This window comes from Pelodiscus sinensis, chromosome 6, assembly GCF_049634645.1.
Source record: "Pelodiscus sinensis isolate JC-2024 chromosome 6, ASM4963464v1, whole genome shotgun sequence".
Lineage (NCBI taxonomy): Eukaryota > Metazoa > Chordata > Testudines > Trionychidae > Pelodiscus > Pelodiscus sinensis.
Genome location: NC_134716.1, coordinates 3,804,537 through 3,827,614, shown reverse-complemented (window position 1 = coordinate 3,827,614; position 23,078 = coordinate 3,804,537). Strand labels below are relative to the sequence as shown.

The following is a 23,078-nucleotide window of genomic DNA, read 5'->3' as shown; positions in this document are numbered from 1 at the left end:
GGGGCCGATCTTGCAACAATCCTATACCTGTCTTTCAACCTCCAGCTAGATGAGTTGAGTACCACATGGAAGACCTCTGTTTATCACCAGCGTATGCCCACCTCTGGTTCAGGACCACTGACTTAGTTCACAGGTCCATTTTCAAAGGACATAGCTAGTGCCACCAGCTTGGGTTGCTTCCAAAGGTTTCAGTATGCCAATTCTCAGTAGCAATGTGGATTTTGATTCCTTGGCACACACCCTCACCCTCTGCTTGCATAAGATGTTTCAACCTATCAGGAGAGTTAAATTTTAGGCCTCTCTTTTTGTATGCAAACTTCAGAAGCAGCTTAGAAAGAGTGTCCAGCAAGCAGCCCTGTCAAACAGGGACCAGAGGAGCTAAAAGGTCAATCTAAAGCGGTTTTGGAAGACATCCAAAGTGTAAAAGTTTAAGTTAAATCTTTTTGGATCTGTGTCCCATTAGCACACAGGATCTCTCTTGCACTCTTTTCCCCTCCTGTTTTCTGAAACCTGGGTAACCAGCACTTGCCATGCAAGGTCCCACAGTTCAAAAGAAAATTACGTTCCTGCCATCATCTTTCGTTTCTTTGCTTGATAAGTTGAGCGGCACAATCAGGATGCATGTCATTTCACAGCAGAGCTGCCTGGCATGATAGCAAGAACCTGAGTGGCAGAAGATTGCTTAGGAGTTTAAACACACACTGTCCTCCAAAACAAAATATAGCTTTCCTACTAAATGCAACATTTTCACTCTGATCATTGAGACTTGCCATAAACTCTTATTTCATTGGCAACTTTCTTCTAAGAGGCAATTGGAACAAAGATTGCTGAAATACTATAGTTCAGAGAAGATGTAAGAGGTTTCTTTGGTGTATCACAGAAGTAGCTGTCATGTAATTAGTATCACAGAGTTAGGACTTATTGTAATTGTACCTAAGGCTGCATTACAGTCAGTACTTGTAGGATTATCTTCACATGCACTGAAAGCCGCCCAGTCAAGACTTGACTTTCCTTTGCTCATGTTGTTCTTTCTACATGTTTTTAAAAGAGAGGATTCCTGCTAGATTCTGTAAACCTGAAAAGCCTATCTGGTCTCTGCACTCAATGCTGATACTCTCATCCTTGGTGATCAGATGATGTTATGTAACAGTCAGGTAATTGTGTTGGTCATATTACTATTTAACCAACTAACAATACTTGGCAATGGCAATGTTATGGCATAAATTGAGTTGTCAAATGTGCACTTGGCTTCAATGATAAAAGAAAGAAAATCAGAAAACCCTGTGAAATAAAGTGAAACTTCTAGAGATGGTAGTTACAGGGATAAACAAAGATGGTGAAAAAAGTAGAACAAAACAGATGACCAAGTCAGCAGACCCTGATAAAATTCCCTGAAGAAACGGGGAGGGGAGGGGGCGGGAGGAGCGCGGACGCGGCTGTGTCATGTGTCACTTGAAATTACAACAGGACTCCTTGTTTTTTTCTGAAGAAAGAGCAAAGGAAGTTACAGAAACTTAAAAAATAACTGTCAAGAAAAAAAATGTTGTCACAACTTTAGGAATAGGAAGGAAAAAAACCACAAAACTGCAAATGGAGTAGGAATTTTAGGTATGTAGAATTGCTCAAGGTTTAACTCAATATTTGTGCCTTGAAAATCCATCCCATACTCTTGGAAAAATGGCATAGGATCTTTAGTGCAACAGACTATGTCTACACTATGGGGACTACAGTGTGCCATAGCTACAGCCCTGAAGCTGTGTGGACATAATGCTGTAGTCTAGATGGAGCCTACAGTACTGTCCTGAAATGGGTTTTCCCTGGCATTCTCTAGGAACTCTACTTCCCTGAGAGATGGTAGCTAGGTTAATAGAACTGTTTGTCCATCAACCTAGCAGCTGTGTCTGTACCAGAAGTTAAGTTGGTATAATTACAGAGTTCACAAGTGTGGATTTTTCACTCCCACAAGAGCCATAGCTATGTCACCTAAATGTTAAGTGCAGCCCAGGCCATAGTCAAAACGCTGCCTTTATGCCTCTTCTGGCAGACAGATCCTCCAAAACAACAGTGCATCCCAATAACGTAGAGGGACATTAGCTGAGGACTGGATTATGAGAGAAGAATGCCAGGTACTTATTTACCAACATCACAATTCACTTAGTCTTTTTACTCTTTTCCTAAAAAAAAGAAGGGGAAATAGAACTGGGACAAAATGAGCATCTAATTCCCTAAACCGCACATTTATCTGGCCTCATCCATAGGCCTCATCCTTGACCTAAGTTACGCAACTTCAGATACGTGAATAAAGTAGCTGAAGTTGATGTACTCAGAGGTCTGCTTGCTATGGTATCTTTACCATGGGTAAGTTGACAGATGCTCTCCTGTCAATTCTGCTTACACGTCTCATGTTGGTGGTGTGCCAGAGTTGAGAGGAAAGCCCTCGGTGGTTTATTTATCGCTTCTATGCTAGATGGATAATTCGACCCCCGCTTGATCGATCACAGCCCTTCGATCCAGGCCGTAGTGAAGACATGCTCTCAGAATATCAGTGGTGTTTGAATTCTGCACCTAAGCCAGACAGTTTCTATCCAAAAGTAGAGGAACAAAACCCATTATGGAACCATGTAACAACCATGCTGATGTGTTAGGCCAGCTTATGAAACTAGAAGTTGTCGCTACACATTGAGGGGAATGAATTAAACAGCTCTTCTAATAAAGGAACCACAAATTACTAACAGCGGAACAGTTTTCCGCTGTAGATCAGTTGCCGATAGCTCCCACTCCCTATCCAAAAAAAAGCAGGATCGAATAGGAATTCCTACCCACCAATCCAACCAAGAGATGTTGGATTCAACACTAAATTAGAATATCTAGTGAATCACCACCACCTTCCTCTAGCACCTAGATACAACAACATTCCAAACTTAAGTAAGGACATGGGCAGTAAATATTACTGACTTTAGCGCAAAATAACACATTTGTATTCTAGATCTAAAGAAAGTGTCAACGCACCTGAAAACAAATTTGTTGATGAGAAATGCAAAACAGTAGCACACAGGCACAGTGACCATGAGAGATTAGAGGAACAGTCTGGAAAACAGTGCAAGACGGATTAGAAGTGATGAAAAACGGTATGAAGAAATTTTCGCTTGAACAGCCAATATCGGGAATGAGTGTGAAGAAAGCAGATACAAGTCTCGGTGGATGCAAAAAATCTTCAAAGTCCTAGAGCCTCATTTAAAGTCAACTGACTTTTAATGAGAGTTAGGGTTCTAAATGCCTATCACTTTTGAAAATAGAATATACGTACCCAAATCACTTAAGTGGTGATTTTTCAAAGACAATGCTGGGCCCCATCCTACAAGTGGATCTGCTTGTGCTGAGTATGGGCAGATCCAGGATCAGGGCCTTAGTCCAGACAGGGTTTCTCGTTGAGTGGACCTTCGGAGTTTATGCTTAAGTCAAAATGTAATTGTATCAAGCCACAGGACTTAATAAACCTTGATTTGCAGAACTGTTCAAAACATGCAAATTGTAGTAAAAAAAGCAAAACTGCTCATAACATGGTCTTTGCTATTTATCCAGAACATCCCAAAAATAGCAAGAATTAAGTCTAAACAGAGGAAACCATTCCTTTTCTACTCCTTAGAAGTAAAATCTAAGCAAAAATAAATAAATCACACTGGACTCTTTCCATCCAGAAATACATTTCATATTCTGACTTTTGACCCTTCCCCTCCCTAGACAACTAGAAAAATGTCTGTAGAATAAAATAGAACAAGAAAATATTATTTACATATTTCTTCTGAAAAAATAAATCTAGCTCTCCATTATGTTTCTATGATTTAGTCAAACATAATGCAATGGAGTTACCATAATAACAGAGCTAAAAAAACCCTAATCTTCTGAGCCCTTTTTTGGACAGCACTGAATTGTTACTGAACCCAATAAAGAGCAAGCAGAACTGGAATGTACACAGTAAAAGAAAAGGCATAAATGCAGCTTTTCTGTCAAGCTAATTTCTCCCACTAGTATGCATGTGCTATAAAAATAAGGTTTAGGTGACATCCAAAAGTTTCAAGTTTCAATAAATAAATATATTTATCAATGCCCCATGTTTGCACTGGCACAAGAAATAATATGGAGCTTATGATAAGAGTATTTTCTTACAGCTGAACCTGTCATTAAATAGGATTCCTTCTAACCTAAGTTGTGTGGCAGAATCTCTCTCAGCGAAGGCTAGATTTAAAACTAGGCCCATTCAAGTGCTTTACTCGCAGGGCTTCCCTATCAGCTGCAAATGAAAAGCTGCTCTGCAGCAATACAATCTTAAAAAATTCCTTTCACTGCTAAGAAAGAAATACACTGCCACATTTTGTTTTATACACACACACACAGACACACACTTTTTTTAAAAAAAAAAAATGTAGAATTTGAGCTTTTTCAAGCTGGGAATAGACAACTCTGAATCAAGCCCCGCTCCAGGGGGGTTAGAAAGAACGCCTCTAGCAGGGAAATAAAGTGGACTCTTTGTGTAAACAGCGATTCTTTCAGTCCTGGGAAAGCTGCACGGCGCGCACACCAGCCCCTTGCCTGGGAACTAGCCGCGCTCAGCCGGCGTGGCGCGCAGCGTGGCTCCCCCTCGCCTTCCTTCCAGCAGCTATGGGGAGCCCGTCAGTCTCGCATCCTCCCAGGCACCTCGGGGAAGGCGGGCGGGCTTCAGCAGGCGCTGGTCTGCGGCGCGGCGGGCTCGGGCGGGCCCTCGGGCGGCGCGGCGGGCGGCCCGGCGGCGGCGCTGATGTGGCAGCCGCTGGAGAGGTGGCTGCGCACGCGGCCCTGCAGCTGGCTGACCTGGGCGCGCAGCAGGCTGGCGGTGGCGGCCAGCTCGGCGTTCTGCCCCTTGAGCGCCTTCACCTTCTCCTCCAGCCGCGCGATGCGCTCCAGCTTGCGCCGCCGGCACTTGGAGGCCGCGATGCGGTTGCGCAGCCGCTTGCGCTCGGCCTTCAGCCGCTCCTGGCTCTCGGCGTCCAGCGGCGACAGCGAGGGCGGCGTCGGGGCGCCGCTGCCGGCCTCGCCCGGCGGGGCCGCCTCGGGCACAGTCTGCGGCTCCTCCAGGGCCCTGGCGGCGCCGGGCACGGGCAGGCGGCCCAGCCCCGGCGGCGGGGCGGGCGAGAAGGGCAGGCCGGGCGGCGGGGCGGCCGAGTAGGAGCCCGCCGGGCTGAGCGGCCCGGCCGGGTTGAAGCTGCCGAGGTTGGTGTAGACGGCGGGCGGGTCGCTGGGCGGGCGGGCCGGGCCGCAGGGCGCCGGGGAGAGCGGCGCCGCCAGCAGCTGGTTCTGCTTGTGCAGGTCGGCCAGGGCCTTGACGAAGCCGTCGGCGAAGCCCTCCTGCTCCTGCGTCACCGGCTGCCGGTAGAGGAAGGGCCCGGCCGCGGGGGGCGGCGCCGGCGGGGCGGCGCAGGGGCTGGCGGGGCCCAGGCCCGGGCCGCCCTGGATCAGCAGCTGCTCTAGGTCCGCCGCGGGCGGCAGCTTCAGCAGCGGCAGCTCCGCCGAGGACCCGGCCGCCAGCAGAGCCGCTTCCGGGCCGCCCCTGCCGCCGGCTCCTCCCCCCGCGGCCGAGCCCGGGGGCGCCGCGGCGGGGCTGAGCCTGAGCGCGGCGGGGCTGCGGGCGCTGCCGCCGGGCGGCCGGAGCGGGAAGGAGCCCGGCAGCGCCAGGGGGCCCGCCAGCTCCCGCTTCTTACCGGCCCCGAGCAGCAGCTTGTGCCCCGCCGCCTCCTGCCCGGGGCCGCCGAAGCCGGGCAGCGGGACGAAGTCGGGCAGCAGCTCCAGCCCCTCCTCGGGGTAGAACGGGGCCTCCATCTTCACCGCCGCCCGGCCGCTGCGGCCGCCGCTCATCCTGCCCGCCCGCCCGGCCAGGGGGCCCGCCCCGCCTCCGGCCGCAGCGGGAGCAAGGGGAGCCCCCGCGGGGGCTGCGGGAGCGTGCGCTCGCCGGGGGCGTCTGGGGGGCCCTCCGCCCGCCGCAGCCCTGCGCCCGGGGGTCCGCGATGGAGGTGGCGGGGGCCGGGCTCACCCCTGGCAGGCGGGTCGGCTCCCCCCGGGGGCAGCGGCAGCCTCCTCCGCCGCCCAGGGCTCCGCGCCTTCGGCTTGTGGCATTTACCGAAACTCCTACAGGGGAACTGATGTCAAACCCCCTCCCAGCGGCAGCGCCGCCTTCGCGCCCGCTCTCCCCGCCCCTCCGCCGGCCGCGGCGCGCTCTCCCTCCCGCCTGGGCATGGGAGCGCACACGGCTCCGCGCTGGCAGCTGCCCACACGCCCGCCCACGCTCCCTCGCTGCGGGCTGCACAGCGACGCCAGCTGGGAAAAGGGGCTGGGTCAGAGCGCTGCCCCTTGCCGCGAGCGGAGACTGTGTGCGGGCTGGGGTGGGGTCGCGCCCCATCGCCTTCGCGCCCCGCACAGGCTGGGGCGTGAGTCCCTGCCTGTAACGCGCACCTTTCCAAACTCCGTAGCCTGCCTCTGAGCCCGTCTGCATCCCTCTAGAGTCCCAAGGAGAAACCCAAGGAACAGACCGACCCACGGCCAGTGGCGGGGGACCGTAGGGCTGAAATAATCGCCCCCATCTGACTTTCTTTGCAGAGAGTACGCCAAGGAAACGCGCAGGTTGCATAATTAAGCGCTGAAACATCAGGACGTGCCAGATTAAAATTTTCATCTGCCACCATAACTCTGCCTGTTGCCCTCACACCGACTTTAATTACCTGCTTTGTTGTGTCTCAACACAGCCTCTCAGATTTCCACTAACCTTGCAAAGGGCATTTTGGAAAGTTTATAGGGAATGAGGCAGTGCAGTGCAGCTGCACTCCCCTAGCAGATCAGGTAAAGTGTACAGTGAAACAGGCTAAGGCGGTGCAGAATACCTAGCCTTAGCCAGTGTGTATATTGTATGCAACTGACCGATGAATTCTTTACTATACTCAGGGTACAACAAAATATAGCAGAAAATGCTAAATGTGTGTTCAAGGTTGTGTTTAGTGGGGAAGTAGGTACTTTTGAGCTGTAGGAAAACGGTGTCCTCAGTTACTAGGATGGGGAGGGGAGTTACCATTAGTTACAATCTCTATTTAAAATTCCTTGGGTCAGGGGGACTGATGTGGCCCTGACCAAACTGTTGATAGCTCCTTGTGAGCCACTGTTTACCATCCTTAGCTGGCTGAATGAATGAACCTCAAGTCTTTGTGACCCACCCATTTAATATTAGGGATGTAAAATTCCATTAAAAATGTTAACCAAGTTAAACTACATGTTTAATTAACTGACCTGTGACTGGGAGGGTGGGGGGCATTGGAGCAGCTCCCCATCCATGGCAGGGCATGGTGGGCCCAGCCATGGATAGAGGGCTGCTCCCGGCCAGGTGGGGTGCAGGTTAACCAGTTTTCCTTGTAAGCAGGCTAGTTAGGCAGTGCTTTACATCTCTAATTAATATACCAATTCTTTATTTCCCTATGATCCACGGACCCCTACCACCAGAAATCCCTCCTTCCTTGCTTCCCATCACATTTCCTCTATTCATTGGGCTTCTTGGCATAGTTCATTGCTTTTGGCCTAGAGGAGGCTGGCTGGTTGAGCGTCTCCGTAGCCACACGGCTTACATTGCCACACATCTCTGGGGTGTTTGACTATGCTGCTGTACCTCTCCTCCCACTGTTCAGTCCTGAAAAAGTATGGATGGGTGGGGGGGAAGGAGGAACTGAAAGACAGGAACAGTGGTGGGTAACCTGTGGCCCAATGGGGTTCTGTGTGTGGCCCACAACAAATTTTAGTGTTGCCCATGGCAAGATTGCCAGATTCAGCTGTTTTCTGTGGGCATAAGTTGTCCCCCTGCTCCTATGTATTACTAAAATGATATGCACAGGTATTCACTGTCTTTTTTCTCCCCTTTTTCCCCTCCTCCCCCTCCCTTATTTATTCTTGGATCTGGACTTTCAATACTCCAGTCATCTGAAGAAGTGAGCCCATGAAAGCTCATGATACAATCGACATGTTTTGTTAGTCGTTAAGGTTTAGACTTACAGACTATGCATTTACGTTTTTTTTATGCATGGGTAGGTGAAGCGAGGTGTGCGCAGTTGCATGCACTGACTGTGAAAGCCCTGCACACCCACTGCATCCAATCAAAGTGCTGCTAGAGTCCACTTGGCACACCCCACAAATTCTAGGTAGACAAGTGCAGTTACCAAAATCTCCCCTATCTTGGGAGACCAGGTGGATTACAACAAATCTGCAGCGCACTCAGCTGAAGGAGGGCCGCTCATGCAGCCGGGTCAGGAGCCTAGGCTGCCCCTCCCTGGGCAAGAAGGAGCCCTGGCCTGCCTGATCTTTCCCACCTCACCCAGGGCAGAGAGCAGCCCTAGTAGCTGCAGGGGAAGGGGCAGAATTTCTGGCCAAAGGCACTGGAGCGAGACTCCGCAGCAATGAAGCAGTCTGGACACCGCCTGCTGGCGCACGCTGGAAGCACAGGGACCCTGCTATCCAGATGTGTGAGCGAAGGGAGGCGGGGCAAAGGATAAGGCGGAAGCTGGGCGAATGGGGCCCCGCGCCACACGCGGAGCCTCGACGCCTATTGGTGGGCTGCGCGAAAAGGCTCCACCCTCGCGGAGGGGAACGGCCAATGGAGGCGAGCGAGGCACTGGTATCGCGAGAGTTCACCTGAAGCTGGCACCGCCATCTTGAAGTCGGGAGAGGCCGTGTCCCCTTTCTGCTCCTAGGGGCTAATAGAAAAGGGATGGGGGTCGGGCGGTAACTGGCGGTCGCCCGAGTCCTTGCACTCGGCCCCGGCGTGCTCCGGAGCGGGGCAGGCGGCCGCCGCCGGGGGAGAATGGTGCAGTCCTGCTCCGCCTACCGCTGCCGGAACCGATACGACAAAGAGAAGCCTATCTCCTTCCACAAGTGAGGACAGGGCCGGAGCGCGCCTGCGCGGGGCGGGAGCGCGCCTCGGCGGGAAGGGCCCCCGGGGGGGGGGCGGGGAGTAACTGTCACTGGCGAGCAGCCCAGAGCGCGTGCGCACCGGCTGCGGGGCGGCACGCGCGCACCCATAAGGGGGCGGGGCTGCGTGGGCACGTGGGACCCGTCGGGCGGGGGAAAGGCAGGAGGGAGGGGCCGCTGGGAGGCTGCCCCGCCCCCTCCTGCGAGCCTGGTCCGGCCCGCGGGCCGGTTGCCCGGGCCTGTTGTCCGGCCCGCGGGCCAATGAGGGGCAGGGCTGGCCCATCTGCCCCCAGGCCTGGCTTCAGCTGCCTGCTGGGCTCGGTGTGCGCCTGGCAAAGCCCATGAGCCGGCCTGGCAGTGACCATGCCCCTCCGAGTCCGCCCGCTCCCTGTCCAGGCCTCCTGGCCACTTGTGCCTTGGCCAGCCCCACGGCAGCACCTGCTTGTCAGTTCCCCCGAACCGTGCAAAACCCTGTTCTGCCTGCGGACACTGGCCCCTTGCGCCCCCCCATTGCGCCCCTATGCCCGCCGTAGGTGTATGCGCTGGCAAACCCAGCCAGGGCGCTGAATGTCGCAGGGCCAGCAGGCTGCCTCTCTGATCCCTGTTTGTACAGCAGCTAGCACCGGGCTCCTTGGCCCCGCCATGCCGACCAACCCTGAGTGCTGCACCCGTGCCTTTTGTATGCCTGCAGTGCTGTCGCTTTTCCTTAGAAAGCGGTTCAGTGGCGCTGAAAGTCCATCTCGTTTGCAGGTTTCCTCTCACCAGACCTGACCTCTGCAAGAAATGGGAAGCTGCTGTTAAAAGAAAAAATTTCAAGCCCACAAAGTATAGCAGTATTTGTTCAGAGCACTTCACTCCCGATTGCTTTAAAAGAGAGTGCAATAACAAGCTACTGAAGGAAAATGCTGTGCCCACGATATTTTGTTACACTGAACCCAGTGAGAAGATAAAGGTAACGTGAAAACTTTTTCTTATAATACTTTAATTTTTGTTACTCAAATACTGCAATATATGCATTTTTTTAATACAGAGAAGGGAGAAGAACCGTGTTAAGGAGATCTGGATTTTGTCTGCCCCTTTGTGTTTTTGCATATTAAACAGAGAGCAGGACAACTTTGAAGGGTCTAGAGGAGAGAGCGGCCAACTAGGTTAGTGAGTAGGCCCAATGAGTGACCCTCCTGCATCTCAGTGGGCCATGAGATTGTTGTAACCAAGATGGTCTTCCAGGATAGGGTAGTTTTGCTAACAGTGTTTGTGTACCTGACTGGTCCCGAACAAGGGAGTTTGCCAGACCAGGGGAGATCAATTCCAGCCTCTTGGCCTCGGCTCTCCCATGGGGTTGCCAGCCTCCCAGCTGGGCTCCCTTCCTGACCCTGCCAGCCCAGCTCTGCTGCCAGCTGCCAAGTTCCTGGTTGCTGGACTCTCAGTGGGCCCCAGCCATCAAGGCCCTCTGGTCCAGCAACATCCATGGTCCTGCCAGACCATGGATGTTGCTGGACCAGGGAGGTTCAACCTATATATGCAAAACGACAGGTGTAGGTGAGATACAGCTCATGTAGATGTCCTTTTTGGGTGATATTTCTGAAGTATTGTCCCATTCATGCATCATTGTGGAATTTTAAAACAAATTGATACATTTAACAGTAATATGTCAGCAGGGCCAAATGACATTTACTCAGAATGTCTGAAGGAATTCAGAAAAGAAATGCAGAACTACTAACTATAGTATGTAACTGCTGAAAAAGCCTATGTACCAGATGACTGGAGGATATTTAAAACAGACTCCGGAGGCAATCCTGACAAGTAAAGGCTGTTCAGCCTACCTTTGCTACCAGGCAAACTGGTAGAAATCATAGTAAATAACAGAATTACCAAGTGCATAGATAAACATGATTTGTTGGGGAAGAGTCAACATGGATTTTGTAAAGGAAAGTTATGCTTCAATCTATTAGAATTGGTTGAGGGGGTCAACAAGCATCTGTGAAAGGACGTCTTGGGTGGTTTAGTGTATTTGAATTTTCTGAAAGCCTTTGGCAAGATGCCTCACTAAAGGATTTTAAGGAAATGAACTAGTCCTGGAATAACAGGTCGGTTATGGATCAATAACTGGCTAAAAGATAAGAAATAAAGAGTAGAAATAAATGGTCCATTTTTGCAACAGAGAGAGGTTTCGTCAAAGAGCTGTGCTGTTCAACATATTCATTCATGATCTAGAAAAGGGACTGAATGGTGAAATGACAACATTTGCAAATGCAAAATATTCCTGCAAAATAGTTATGTTCAAAGCTGGCTGCAAAGTGTTACATAGGGATCTCCAAAAACTGGGCAGCAAAATGGGAGACAAAATGCAATACTGCTGTGTGCACAGAGATGTACATTGGAAAAATAATTCCACCTATACATGTATGATGGGATATCTAATTGAGTTGTTAACACCTGAGAGAGAGTTCTTGGAATCATTTTGGATGGTTCTCAGAAAACTTTAATGAAGAAGTTCTTAGCTGTTTTTGCTAGTAATGGATATGCTTATTGTTGTTTACAGACTACAATCTGGTGATTAGATGGCCTATTCCCAAAACAGATTAAAATGTACTTTTTCTCTTGCTGTTTGTAGACTGAAGAATTTACAGAGCAACCTGAAGATCTGTCTGCAGTACCACCACCCCCTCCACCACCACCTCCTTTGCTACCACCTGCTCCACCACCATCTTCCTTTCCTGCGTCTCAAATAGATGCAAGATTTGTAGATCCAAGTGTTGGATTATTAATGCCTCCTCTCCAGACCCCTAGTAATCTTGCCGTTTTCTGTGATCACAACTATACTGTAGAGGATACAGTACATCAAAGAAAGAGAATTCAGCAGCTGGAGGAACAAGTTGAAAAACTGCGAAAGAAGCTGAAGACAGCGCAGCAGCGATGCAGACGTCAGGAAAGACAGATTGAAAAGCTGCGAGAGATCGTTCAGTTTCAGAAGGAAAAAGACATAGTGGCAGGGAAAGGCTATGTGATTCTACCTAATGATTATTTTGAAATCGTAGAAGTACCAGCATAAAAACATGGACCTTAATTTTAAAGGGGCAGTGTCAAATAGCCTTTTCAGACTAACGCGGAAGTTCAGTTTCAAAAGTAATGCTCTCTAATTGTGTGTATTAAAAAAAAAAAAAAAAATTTCTAAAAATAATAAAGACGCTATAAAATACTCAGTAGGCCACAGTTTGTTCATTGTCATAGAAGTTTTCAACATCTTTCATTAGGTTTGGCAGAATTTACCCTTTTTTGTAATTTTGATGGAAAATAATGTTGAAGTTTAATGGATAACTTAAATTTTTACAGTTGTGCAAAATTATAGGGGGGGCAGATAAAATTATGGCGGTCAGTAGTAAACTTTTATAATTGTTCAAACACAAAGTGTCAATATTACATGTCAAAATATACAGAGGTTTTTTGTGTGAATTAATTAATACATTCTCAAGTAGTAATTTTGATTATTGATGGAACTGATGTGTTTTCCATTGGCTTATGCAAAATTGATATTTACTGACATTTACCAATGAAAATCTATTTCTTCCATCCAAGTTTTAATAAAGTGAAAGAATGTTTTACACACATGGCTAGCAATTAGAATCTGCATTTGTTTTTTAAAATCTGCCATGTTTTTGAAGGGTTGGGAGGATGCACGTTAATTATGTTGAAAATGTGTAACAGATTTTTGCAATGGCTGCTTGGGGTTGGGTGGCTGAAGAGCATCTTAGCTGAGAGTGAAGACCATTGCGGGGGAAGATTTTTCAAAAGCATGTTGCTTCTGCCTAACTGTGCTCCCATTTTCATAGACTTCAGTGGGAGCTGGGGAACATTTGAAAACCCCACCTGTCTTCTATTCTGTGTGTATTGCAAAATGGGATAACTTTCTAACAAACTAATGATCCTCTGATAAGCCAGTCTCTGATGAACGGAGCAGGAGCCCTTTGTGGAAGGTGGGACTATACCATGTTGTCTCTCTTTCCTCTTGTGGGATCCGACCAGTGCTTTGCTCCCATATGGCCTAAAACAGAGGGGAGCATGGGGCTAAGTATTATTTCCTTTTTAAAAATGGGTAATCTGAGACAGATTGTGACCAAAACTTTCCCACACAGGTGCCTAACACCTGGCACCAAATAAATGGCTTGATTTTTTTTTTTCATGGGTGCGGAGCACTCATGGCAATTGTTGCAGTCGGCTGTAACTTTCGAAATCTGTGCAGAATCAGGATTGGGGGTGGCGGTTGGACTTTGACAGAGGTTTTACATTTTGTATATGTCTAATAAGACCTGGAAATCACACTATTTAGGTTCTTTATCATCGCTAGTTTATAATGTGAAGCAGCTGGTGCTGACCTTGATTTCATCAGTACAAGTGAAATAACCCCCCCCCCTTGCACCATGGCTCAAATCTATTAGAAGGTGGTAGAGTGGTTTTCTGTGTCCATATCTATGCAGTGTGAATTCTAGCTCTGATTAGCAATTCTAGTTCAAGATGGGTTTTTAAAAGTATGTCTCATTTTTCACATAGCTCCGCTCTTTTGAGCGTGGCATTTCAAAACAAGGAATGGTTTTTAGAAACAGTTTGATACTGTGGCATCAACCACTCTGTATCTGCTTTCGTTAGTGTTTGGTAGTGGTCCTGTACATAGGAATCCGAGAGTACTTTTGTCAAATGCAGTTTTTTAAGGTCTCAACTCTGTTGTGCACATTTAGTGTCCTTTCCAGCAAACAAACTGTGGTTTAGCTTTGGAGTACTTCTATTCTGTGCCACACCCGCCTATTGTCGTTTTAATAGTTTTATAAGGGATGTTTTTGTGGTTTCAGAAGCAGGAAAAGTATCATCGGAAAATATAAAACAAATGTGCAAAGCAGTACTCTTGTTCTGTTGCTCTTACCCTTATGCACTTGAAATAGACTGGGAAATATTTAGGTTAAAAAATGGTTAACACAAAAGCACAGTCACTTTTAAATAATTGTTAATGTTCACATACTGATCCTATGTATGGTGACATGGGGTATAGTACCACCAGCACATGGGGTACAGGACATCAGCTTATTCTTGTTTCTTTTTCAAGAATGTACTGATTCCTGCTCTTTAACCCCCCAAATCAAAGCACTCAAGCACATGCTTGACCTTAAACATGTATGAGCCTTGCTGATTTGGGGCCAAAATAAGTATTCTGATTTTTGGATCCAGAATGCAATGGCTGCTAGTCCTCTGTTTATGCTGCTTCATGGATTTTGTCCAGCACAGAGGCAAAGCTTTCACTTCCTCTCCTATCACAATGGGTTTTCTGATGGCAACAGGCAGGAGAGGCAGCTTGTCACGAGGAAGCATTTTTCTTTCCAGTGGCTTCTCGCAGCTCTAACTTTACCATGCAGCCTTGATGCGGCTGGCAAGACTTTTAGTAAAACCTAACATTCGAACCATAGCTCATCCTGCTAGAGGAGATTCTTGTCCCAGTAGAATTTCCATCACCAGGGTACTTGCGTGCTGCAGTCAATGCATTATGGGAAGAAAAGGTTGAGGCTATCTACTACTGGACCTTGAGGTAAAACCAGTCAACATATGGCCTAGTTTTCCAAGCATCTCTTACCTTTAAAAAAAAGAGAGAAAAAAAGAGAGAGAGAGAATCCCAGTAAAACAAACTGGAAAAGTTCCTTTAAAGGGGCCTTCAGTGGAATGCACATACTGTTCACACGGTCTGCTGTAAATATCCGCCTGCATGACTTCCTGTTTTTGCTGGCCGCAGGTCTCCTGTATGCACGTAGTACCAGCATCAGCCCCTCCTGAAAAATGTTTGGGACTGAAACAAGTGTGGGAATGTACGCTCTGGGAGAAGGCTTTAATAGTGGTGTTTATCTGATTGCAAATGAAACGAGTGATTTCTGCTCCAATATGTGTAGTTGCAACACAAAGCCTTTAAGAAGAAAACAATTCAGGGAAGTTACGAGGTGTTAAAATAGGCAGAAATGAGTGGAAAACTAAATGCCCAGGATCTGGCATCATATATCACTTTATAAAGCTTTCTTTTTAGAATTGACTTCAGTGCTCTTCTTGAAGTGTCTCCCCCTTTAAACAAAAAACTCTTCCTACTGTCCTTAATTTTCCTTTTGCCAGTGTAGGAGGTTCTAGTTTAATGCAGGATTCCCTATGATATGCCTAATTCCCACTTCATTTTATATCTCTGTGCAGTAATATAAGGATCTCTATGACTTGAGTATACAGTGGCTTAAAGAGGAATTCCTACCTCCGTAGCCAATATTCTATGAAGGTGAGGGAATATTGTATTAATTGGTTAGAACATATGGCCACAGTCAGAGGTGCTAATGTGACCCTGAAACTGTCCAACATTCAACTGTTTTAAACAAGATCTGGGGTTTGGTATACACAGACCTCAACCTGCTTAGCACAGTGGCAAACATCACTAAACAACTTTTAGCCTTTTATTAAAGATACAGGAAAGAGGGAAAAACAATTAAAGCATTCGAAATGTAAAGTATTATGGCTTCCACTGTAACTATTCCCTTATCCCTTTCAGCTGGAGAGAGTTTTGAAAAAGAAACTTCCTCTCCTCCTCTCTTATTTGACAGTCTCTTGGATGGACAATGACTGTCAGTTTGGGGAAAAGAGGACCAATTAGTTGAGATGGCCTGGAGCTGCCACAGTTAAAATCTGATCCCATTTCCTAGAAAACAGAGCAAACACACACAAGCGAAAAGAAAAGAACAACAAAGCTAGAAAATGCAGCTTCTGCCTGTGGTGTTGACTTGCTGCTGTGAAAACAAAGACCTAGCACACAGTCCTATCAGCTGCTCAGAGACCTGACAAACTTGTATCACCATCAGACTATTTAAGGCATTGCACTTAGTTGCTTTTCTGGTCATAGATTTAGAGCAGGTGCTGTAAAATATGCAGTCTTGGTCAGCTAGCTGGATGCTTATTAGACAGAAGGAGAACGAGGACAGGTCTACTCTAAAGGGGAAGGTCAAATCAAGATACGCAACTCTAGCTACATCAAGTACATAGCTGGAGTTGATGTACTTTGATTCGAGTTTCCCACCTTACCCACATCATCAGAATACATTTTTCTCCAGGGAAACAAAGAAATCTGTGGGGAACATGAATTCTGCACCCGTGCAGTGATGCAAAATTCCCCCTAGAGTAAAATTGTACCTTACTTGAGTCCTGCTTTTCTTATAATGTGACAAATTAAGAGCTGGATCTTGTCATGTCCAGAGAACTCTCACTTCTCATTGGGAACCAAAGATGGCTGAGAACACTCAAAGTGGAATTTTCAACATCGACTTCCAGGGAAGCTGCGTTAAGCCAACACCAAAGGTGAAATCCTGCTGCCATTGAAATCAATAGCAAAACTCCCATTGACTTCAGTGGGTGCAGGTTTCCACCTTGAAAGCTATTGTAAACTCCACCCTCAGTGCTCCTCTCTGCCTCTCTTGTCAGAGTGGTGTAGAATAAGACTTTTAAGAAAGAAAAGATGAGGGTAACAGCATCACTTGAAATGAATCTAACCATGCTCATTTTCCTGAACCAAGGGCTTGGAACCATGTTTTTGCTCCGACTGTCTACATCATAGTAGAGGATGATGTCATAATGAGAGCTCAGTTTTCTGTACCCGCGTTCCAGTCTCCGGTGAGTTGTGTCCAAACAGACTACTGGTAAAATAAAACCAAGTTATAATTTTAAACACTTATTTAAATAATCCAATAAAGTATACTGGTAGAATAATATTGATTCATAGATGATCATCACTTTACCAGCTCAGGAGTCCAGAATTTAATGCTCAAGGATTTTCTATATCAAATATCCACTTGTTATGATTTGACTGAGCATATGTTAAACTGTGGGGTGAATTTATCTTGGTTCCTGGTGTAGCATTCTTGAGGCCTGTTTCGAAATACTGATCTATTTGCTGATTGAAAAGTTTCTTCGGATGGGCTTGTTATATTGCCTGTAACTGGAGAGTTACTGTCTGGAGTTACATTCTTCAGCCCAAGTAAATTCGGAAATAAGGCTGGGGTAATGACTTTAGAAATTGTTGCTGTGTTCGTGGAGGGGCATTGCAGCAGATTATTAGAGAAGGTTTGAGGCTATGTCTACACTGCACTTTTGTCGGTAAAACTTTTGTCAGAAACGGATGTAGGGCTAATTCTAGTTCTGGCACCTCCTTGGTCCTTCTTAACCCCGTACCTTGTGTTCCCTGGGCTCATCTGATTCCCTGCATTCCCCAGTAGAGCTGTGACATACTTAAGCCTGTGCCTTATGTCGGTCACGTGAGTAGGTTCATTGAAGTCAAGGAGAGTTCCCCCCGCTTGCTGAATCGGGACCTGTGGCACTGTCAAATTAGAATAGCTCATGTATGAAAAATGATAGCCAAAACATATGAAGGTGTAATTAGGTTCTGAAATTTATAGTTAAGCATCTAAATCTGCAGCCTGCATTGATTTCAGTAGAACTTGCTGAAAGGAGCGGATGGTAGCCAATTGGAGCGGATGGTAGCCCTCCTATGGGCCTGCTGGCATGGCATATACATGACTAACACAAAGAGATGTGTTTTTTGGTGTTTCAAAACACAAAGCCCCATAGATTCCATCAGTTAGAGGCTTAACAGGAAATGCTCAGGCTTGGTCGACACTAGACCAGGCAGGTCGGCTTAAGGCACCCAACTCCAGCTACACACAATGCGTAGTTGGAGTCAGTTTACCTTAAGCTGAGCCTTGGCGGTGTCCGTGCTGTGGAAGGCTGACAGGAGCAAACACTCCTGCCAGCTTCCCTTATTCCTCCTTCTGCGAAGCGTACTGGATGCCAGCAGGGAGCTGCCCTCGGCATTCAATGTAGAGGTCTATACTAGACCCACTAAATTGAATGCCAGAAGATTGACCTCTGGAGCACCGATCTTCTGGTAAGTATAGACATGCCCTCAAAGAGGTCTAATCTTAAAAGACTCCCCACTAGGAATAAATAACATCCCTGTACATGTTAAATGTAATAAGCCAAACTAAATGAATATGGCTCTGAGATTTCATACCTGCCACCTCCAGAAAGAAGGCATAGGAGAGCGGATGGAAGTCTGACCAGCACGATGAACCCAAAAATCAGAGAAGCAAAGAGTCAAGAGAAATAAGAATTGAAACACAGTTGTGGCTGTGAGGAGTTTTATCACTCTTCTTTTTTTGCCATTCCAATCCATTTCACACCACTGAAGAAGATGGTACAAAACATCCCTCCAACCTGAAATTTCAGATGGAGGAGCTGGTCTGGAAGCAATGAACTGCAGTAGGATGTGTCTTCCTTGGTCACAGGTGCTCATAATGCTGAATGAACCTGAGATGCGCACCTCTGGCTCAGGTATGCTCACTGCTTGCTTACGTAGGAGATAGATTGTTGGTGAAGTTATTTTTAAGGCTGCAGCTACACATCAGCCCAGATCAACAGTCTGAGATCGATCCATCTGTGGTTGATTTAGTGGGTCTAATGAAGACCTGCCAGATCGATTACAGATCATATTTCTGTCAAACCTGTTATGCTACCCAAGATGAGAAGAGTAAGAGAAGTTGACAGGAGAGTTTCTCCCCCTAGCCTCCCCATGTTGTAGAACGTGCAGTAAGTCGACTTAAGTTTTGTCGACTTTAACATGTTATTTAAATAGCTGGAGTTGCGTAGCTTAAGTCGACTTTCTGCGACAGTGCAGATGTAGCCTAAGCAGTAAGGGAAGGAAGCCTGCATTGACTGCAACATTAGCAAAAGAAACAGAAGGTGGTAGCAATCATAAAGCAGAACAGTTTGGAGCAAGGCTAGGCATGTGGAGCTGAGCACAGAATATATGGCTATTGCAGCCCTTTTGCCCAAGTGCTGTGGTTACTGGTACACTCACTGGAGAGCACACTGCACTTAATGGAGAGATTCCTCTGTAGGGGTTAAGTCTGTTGCTGAACATGGTTCTCTTCCTCTAATTCCAGCAGGTTGCAAGGGGGCATGGAGCAGATATAATAGCAATTGGATTTCTTGTTGTGAAAAGACCATGAAAAAAGTCCCAACTGGCAACAAAACATCCAATCGTGGAACGAGGCATGAGACACAAGAATCTGAGCCTCTGGGTATCTCTAGCGAATATGTTATGTTTTCACATTACAGACACGGTGTTCCACACACAGCAGCAAATGCGCCGAACACAGCTGCGAGGCAAGGAATGAACAGAACTCCGCCCGGCAGGTGTACTGTACAAATGCACATGCACAGGTCCGCAGTCTTCAATACAGCGGGTAAAGATGCTGCCGGGCACAGGCAGTTGGCCACAGGGAGAAGTGAAGATCGGAAAAGTGGCCAGGCTGTGTGCAAGCAAGAGTTTCTAAGCTACACCGGGCTTTTCAATTTCAACACTGCATGCCTAAGCAAGGCGCCGTCCCGGCAGCACCGAATCAGACCGAGAAAAACACCACAGCAACTCCAAAAAGAAAACCAGTCGGCCACAATCATTCAGTCCGCCTGGCGGGGTTATCAGGTCCGAAGGGAGATGGATGGGATGAATAAAGCGGCTTCCAAAATCCAGGCGGTGTTTCGAGGCTACAGGACGCGACAGGAGCTGCCTCTGGGATTTCACACCTGTGGCAAGGATGAAGGGCTACAATTGAAAAAGAAAAGGAAAGCAGAAAGCCAGAAGAAGCTATTCCCAGTCATTCTGGGGTTCTATCATCTGTGGGATTGGGACTCGGATACATCGGGCAGCCTCTCACAAAGTGACAGCGAAAGAAGCCAGCACGAGACTTCCGAAAGAGAAGGCACCTTGTTTATCCCCACAGCGGTCTTCCCGAAAGTAGAGTCTTCACTCAAGACCAAGAGGAAAGATTTTGTGTTCCCTAGTGGCTTGCCTACCCTGAATGTCTTCGAAAGCAAGACACAGCAGCGAGGGATGGGTTCGGCCGCAATGCAAATCCAAGCTGCGTGGAGGGGGTATCAAGCCAGAAAGCAGCTGAGGGAAATGAAAAGGCAAGCTCAGATCAAGGCAGAGGAGAGCCAATGGTTTTCTGATGGCTTTAAAAACAGTCCCGAGAGCTGTGAGACACCAGGGCCATCTGCTGTTTCAGAAATTCAGTCTTCGGCTCCCAAGCAAAAAGACCCAGTGCGGGAACCTGAACAAGACTCCTCCGTAAAGGAGGAACCTAGTAAGGAAAGCAAAGGAACTAATACAGAAGGTAGCGTGCCATCTATTAGAAATATTAACATATGCACCCTTGTGAAGGGGGTGCCAGCTGCTAGCAGACCCCCCATCTCCATACGCGTGTCCAGTCCTAATGCCATCGTGCAGGGATACCACCGAGACATGAGCAGAGGGACACGGGGGCTTTACACAGTCAAAAATCACAGTGATCCCAGGCCTTCTCAAATCATTGTGCAAATAAACATGGTGGAGAAGGAAAGTAATCCAAGAACTCTTCCTTAGTAATGGTAAAGAGAAATAAAAGCTGGTACTTGAATCACACCAAAAGGGTTTTCTGACGATTTTTTTACAGAGGTGATTTTATAATCGTAGTTTTAAAGCAAAGTTTAAACTAAGGGCCTGTTGACTAACAGAGTACATTCAGAAACTGAGAGTATATACTTAGGGTTGGCAAATGACTGTTAAATGGCTTCATTCCCTCTCGAATGTCTCTTTCAGAGGTTCTTGTTCTGCTAATAGCTCTGGCAGGCTTTTCCACTTTTAAGTTAACTAGCTCCTCTCTGGAGGAAGCAAAACCACAGAATAGGGCTAGGAAGGGATGGGTGGACATTAAGACCCAGTGGTGCCCCTAATTTTTGGGTGCCCTACGCAGCTGCATGTTCTGCGCATGGGTAAGGACGGCGCTGCACAAGGCAGTCAAAGACCTTTGAATTTCATTCCAAATCCCAGCCGAGGTGCATAGCTTTGGGCATTCCTGTTTGTAAATATTAGTCCGGTTTTATATGTAATTGTGGGGTATATTTATTTACTATTCCACAGAAAAATAACGTTACTGGACACAACCTTACCATTGTTTTTTGATCACCAAGAAGTCAACTCATTTTGAGTTATTGGTGCTTTGGCATGTCTTCCTCGTAATGTCATAATCCCGTAGCACAGGCCATGTCATAGACTGTGTGTGGCACACAATAGAACAACTGGAAGGAACATCCTGATTTAAATGGGCATCTACATGTTTTGTTAGTCTGTTCAGGATGCACTTTAAAAACAAGAAATGGTCTGGTAGCACTTTATAGACTAACTTGGTTACTCCCTGCAGCAGTCCCTGTAACTTCCTATGAAATCCACAAGGGGTCCCCCTTTCTCTTTGCAGACCTTGCTGAGTTAATCTACACCAGGGGTGTCCAAACTTTTTTCAAAGAGGGCCAGATTTGATGAAGTGAACATGCGTGAGGGCCGACCATTTTGCCTGACATTCTTTGAACCATTAAAATTAAATGCAAATTAACTATTTTATGCAAAGTTTATTGCAAATGGCATACTTTTCATTTCGTCACATGGATGACAAATCTAAACAGGTGTTAAATCACTCTGCCTTTCATATCTGAAGGCCAGATGAAAAAAAAAATCCAGGAAGCTGAAATATATGTCAGGAACATTGTAAAGTACATTACATATTATTGGTAATAAAGGTTGTCTGTCAACTTTTAAGTTAAAAAAATATGAACAGGAACATAACACCAAGTATACATGTTGTGTCCAAATATATTTATAACTGATTTAGACCAACTGACATTAACTGAGATTTTACAATGTATTCATCTCAATACATATGGATTCGTTGGGGGCCATAGAAGATAGATATTGCCAAATTACCTGGGGGGCCGTATTAAACCGGAACACGGGCCGCAATTGGCCCGCGGGCCGGACTTTGGACATGCCTGATCTACACGTTCGGCTTGTGGTAGAGGCCTGCTTTTCTCACCAGTGCACAAGACATGACCAATCTGTTCATTACAACGGGTTCTCAATCTTTCAGAGCTGCCCCCACAGCCCACCAGTGCGACAATAAATTGTTTTCTGAATATAAAAGCCAGGGCCAGCGTTAAGAGATAGCAAGCTGGGGTCCCATGCTTCAGGGGGGCCCCCGCAAAGCGAGGTTGCTCAGGCTTTGGCTTCAGCTTCATGTGGCAGAGCAGGGCATCTTGGCCGTCAGCCCCGCACTGTGGGACTTCAGCTTTCTGCGCTGGTCCCATCAAGTCTAACACTGGTTCTGCTTATGCTCTGCCACCCCGTTGAAACCTACTCGTGGTCCCTGGCTCCCTGTTTGGGAACCACTACATTTGAGCTGGAATTGCTGACAGAACGAGAGCCAGACACTTGTGGTACAATGGAGGGTATCCACGGAATCCATTTTTAGCAGGTGTGGGGCCGCGCACCCATCAGCAATATGGAAGAGCTGCACCTAATCTTGGGCTCACGGGAATAGTTTTTCTGAGGTGAGGGGACCAGTCCTGTGCAGGAAGTTAAACACACCCAGATGTGCAGAGCAAGGCCTTAGTCTCCTCGGTAAGAGAGTCCTGCTCTTTTACGGATCACGACGTAAGCGTGAACTGCTCGGTCAAGTGTCCAGCACTTTACAGCTCTCCCCCACCCCCACTGTTCAAGTCCAGCATCATGGAATGGGCCTCACGGTACCTTGGAGACCAGCAACCTGACACTCGGCAGGAGCCAATGCCAGGAACAGGCGTGAAAGGTAAGTGCCCACTGCTGACACAGCCTTGCCGGTGGCCCCCAGACACACACATCCAGGGGCTGGCGGTGGGGCACAGGACGGGACTTGGGACTGAATCCTTGGCAGTGATCACAAATGCCGGTAGCTTGTTCTGGAGGTGGTGAAGGACTCTGTCTGCTTCACCCCCCTGCCAGTGCCAGCACCCCCCAAACCTCCCCAGCGCCTCAGACTTCTAGGCCCCACGTGCACCGAAATGTCGCTGTGCCCTGAGCCATCTTTCAATGGCCACAGAAGGGGCACAGCGCCAGTACCCGAGTAGCTGACTTGGGGTCTCCAGGGCGGGATGTGAAAGACCCCAAAGCTTTCCAGACCACAGACAACCCGCCAGCC

The 23,078-nt window shown here is 47.6% G+C and overlaps 3 protein-coding genes across 4 annotated transcripts; 2 read left to right on the top strand and 1 right to left on the bottom strand.

Annotated features, from left to right (window-relative positions):
• Positions 1 to 4,417: 4,417 nt before the first annotated feature.
• Positions 4,418 to 8,589, bottom strand: LOC142829786 (transcription factor JunD-like). The gene has a single exon (XM_075931323.1). The coding sequence runs from the start codon at positions 5,887 to 5,889 to the stop codon at positions 4,717 to 4,719; it is 1,173 nt and encodes a 390-aa protein (XP_075787438.1). The 5' UTR covers positions 5,890 to 8,589; the 3' UTR covers positions 4,418 to 4,716.
• A 126-nt stretch (positions 8,590 to 8,715) lies between these two features.
• Positions 8,716 to 12,174, top strand: THAP1 (THAP domain containing 1). Its single transcript, XM_075931324.1, has 3 exons — positions 8,716 to 8,937; positions 9,724 to 9,925; positions 11,588 to 12,174. Exons 1-3 carry the CDS (start codon positions 8,867 to 8,869, stop codon positions 12,023 to 12,025), a joined length of 711 nt encoding a protein of 236 aa, XP_075787439.1. The 5' UTR covers positions 8,716 to 8,866; the 3' UTR covers positions 12,026 to 12,174.
• Positions 12,175 to 16,646: 4,472 nt separating this feature from the next.
• On the top strand, positions 16,647 to 20,494 carry IQCN (IQ motif containing N). Of its 2 annotated transcripts, none has more exons than XM_025183207.2 (2): positions 16,647 to 16,673; positions 18,975 to 20,494. In XM_025183207.2, exon 2 carries the CDS (start codon positions 19,037 to 19,039, stop codon positions 20,453 to 20,455), a length of 1,419 nt encoding a protein of 472 aa, XP_025038992.2. In that variant the 5' UTR covers positions 16,647 to 16,673; positions 18,975 to 19,036; the 3' UTR covers positions 20,456 to 20,494. The 2 variants fall into 2 exon arrangements, with proteins under 2 accessions (XP_025038992.2, XP_025038990.2); XM_025183205.2 differs by lacking the exon at positions 16,647 to 16,673 and adding an exon at positions 18,136 to 18,363.
• The last annotated feature ends 2,584 nt before the right edge of the window (positions 20,495 to 23,078 follow it).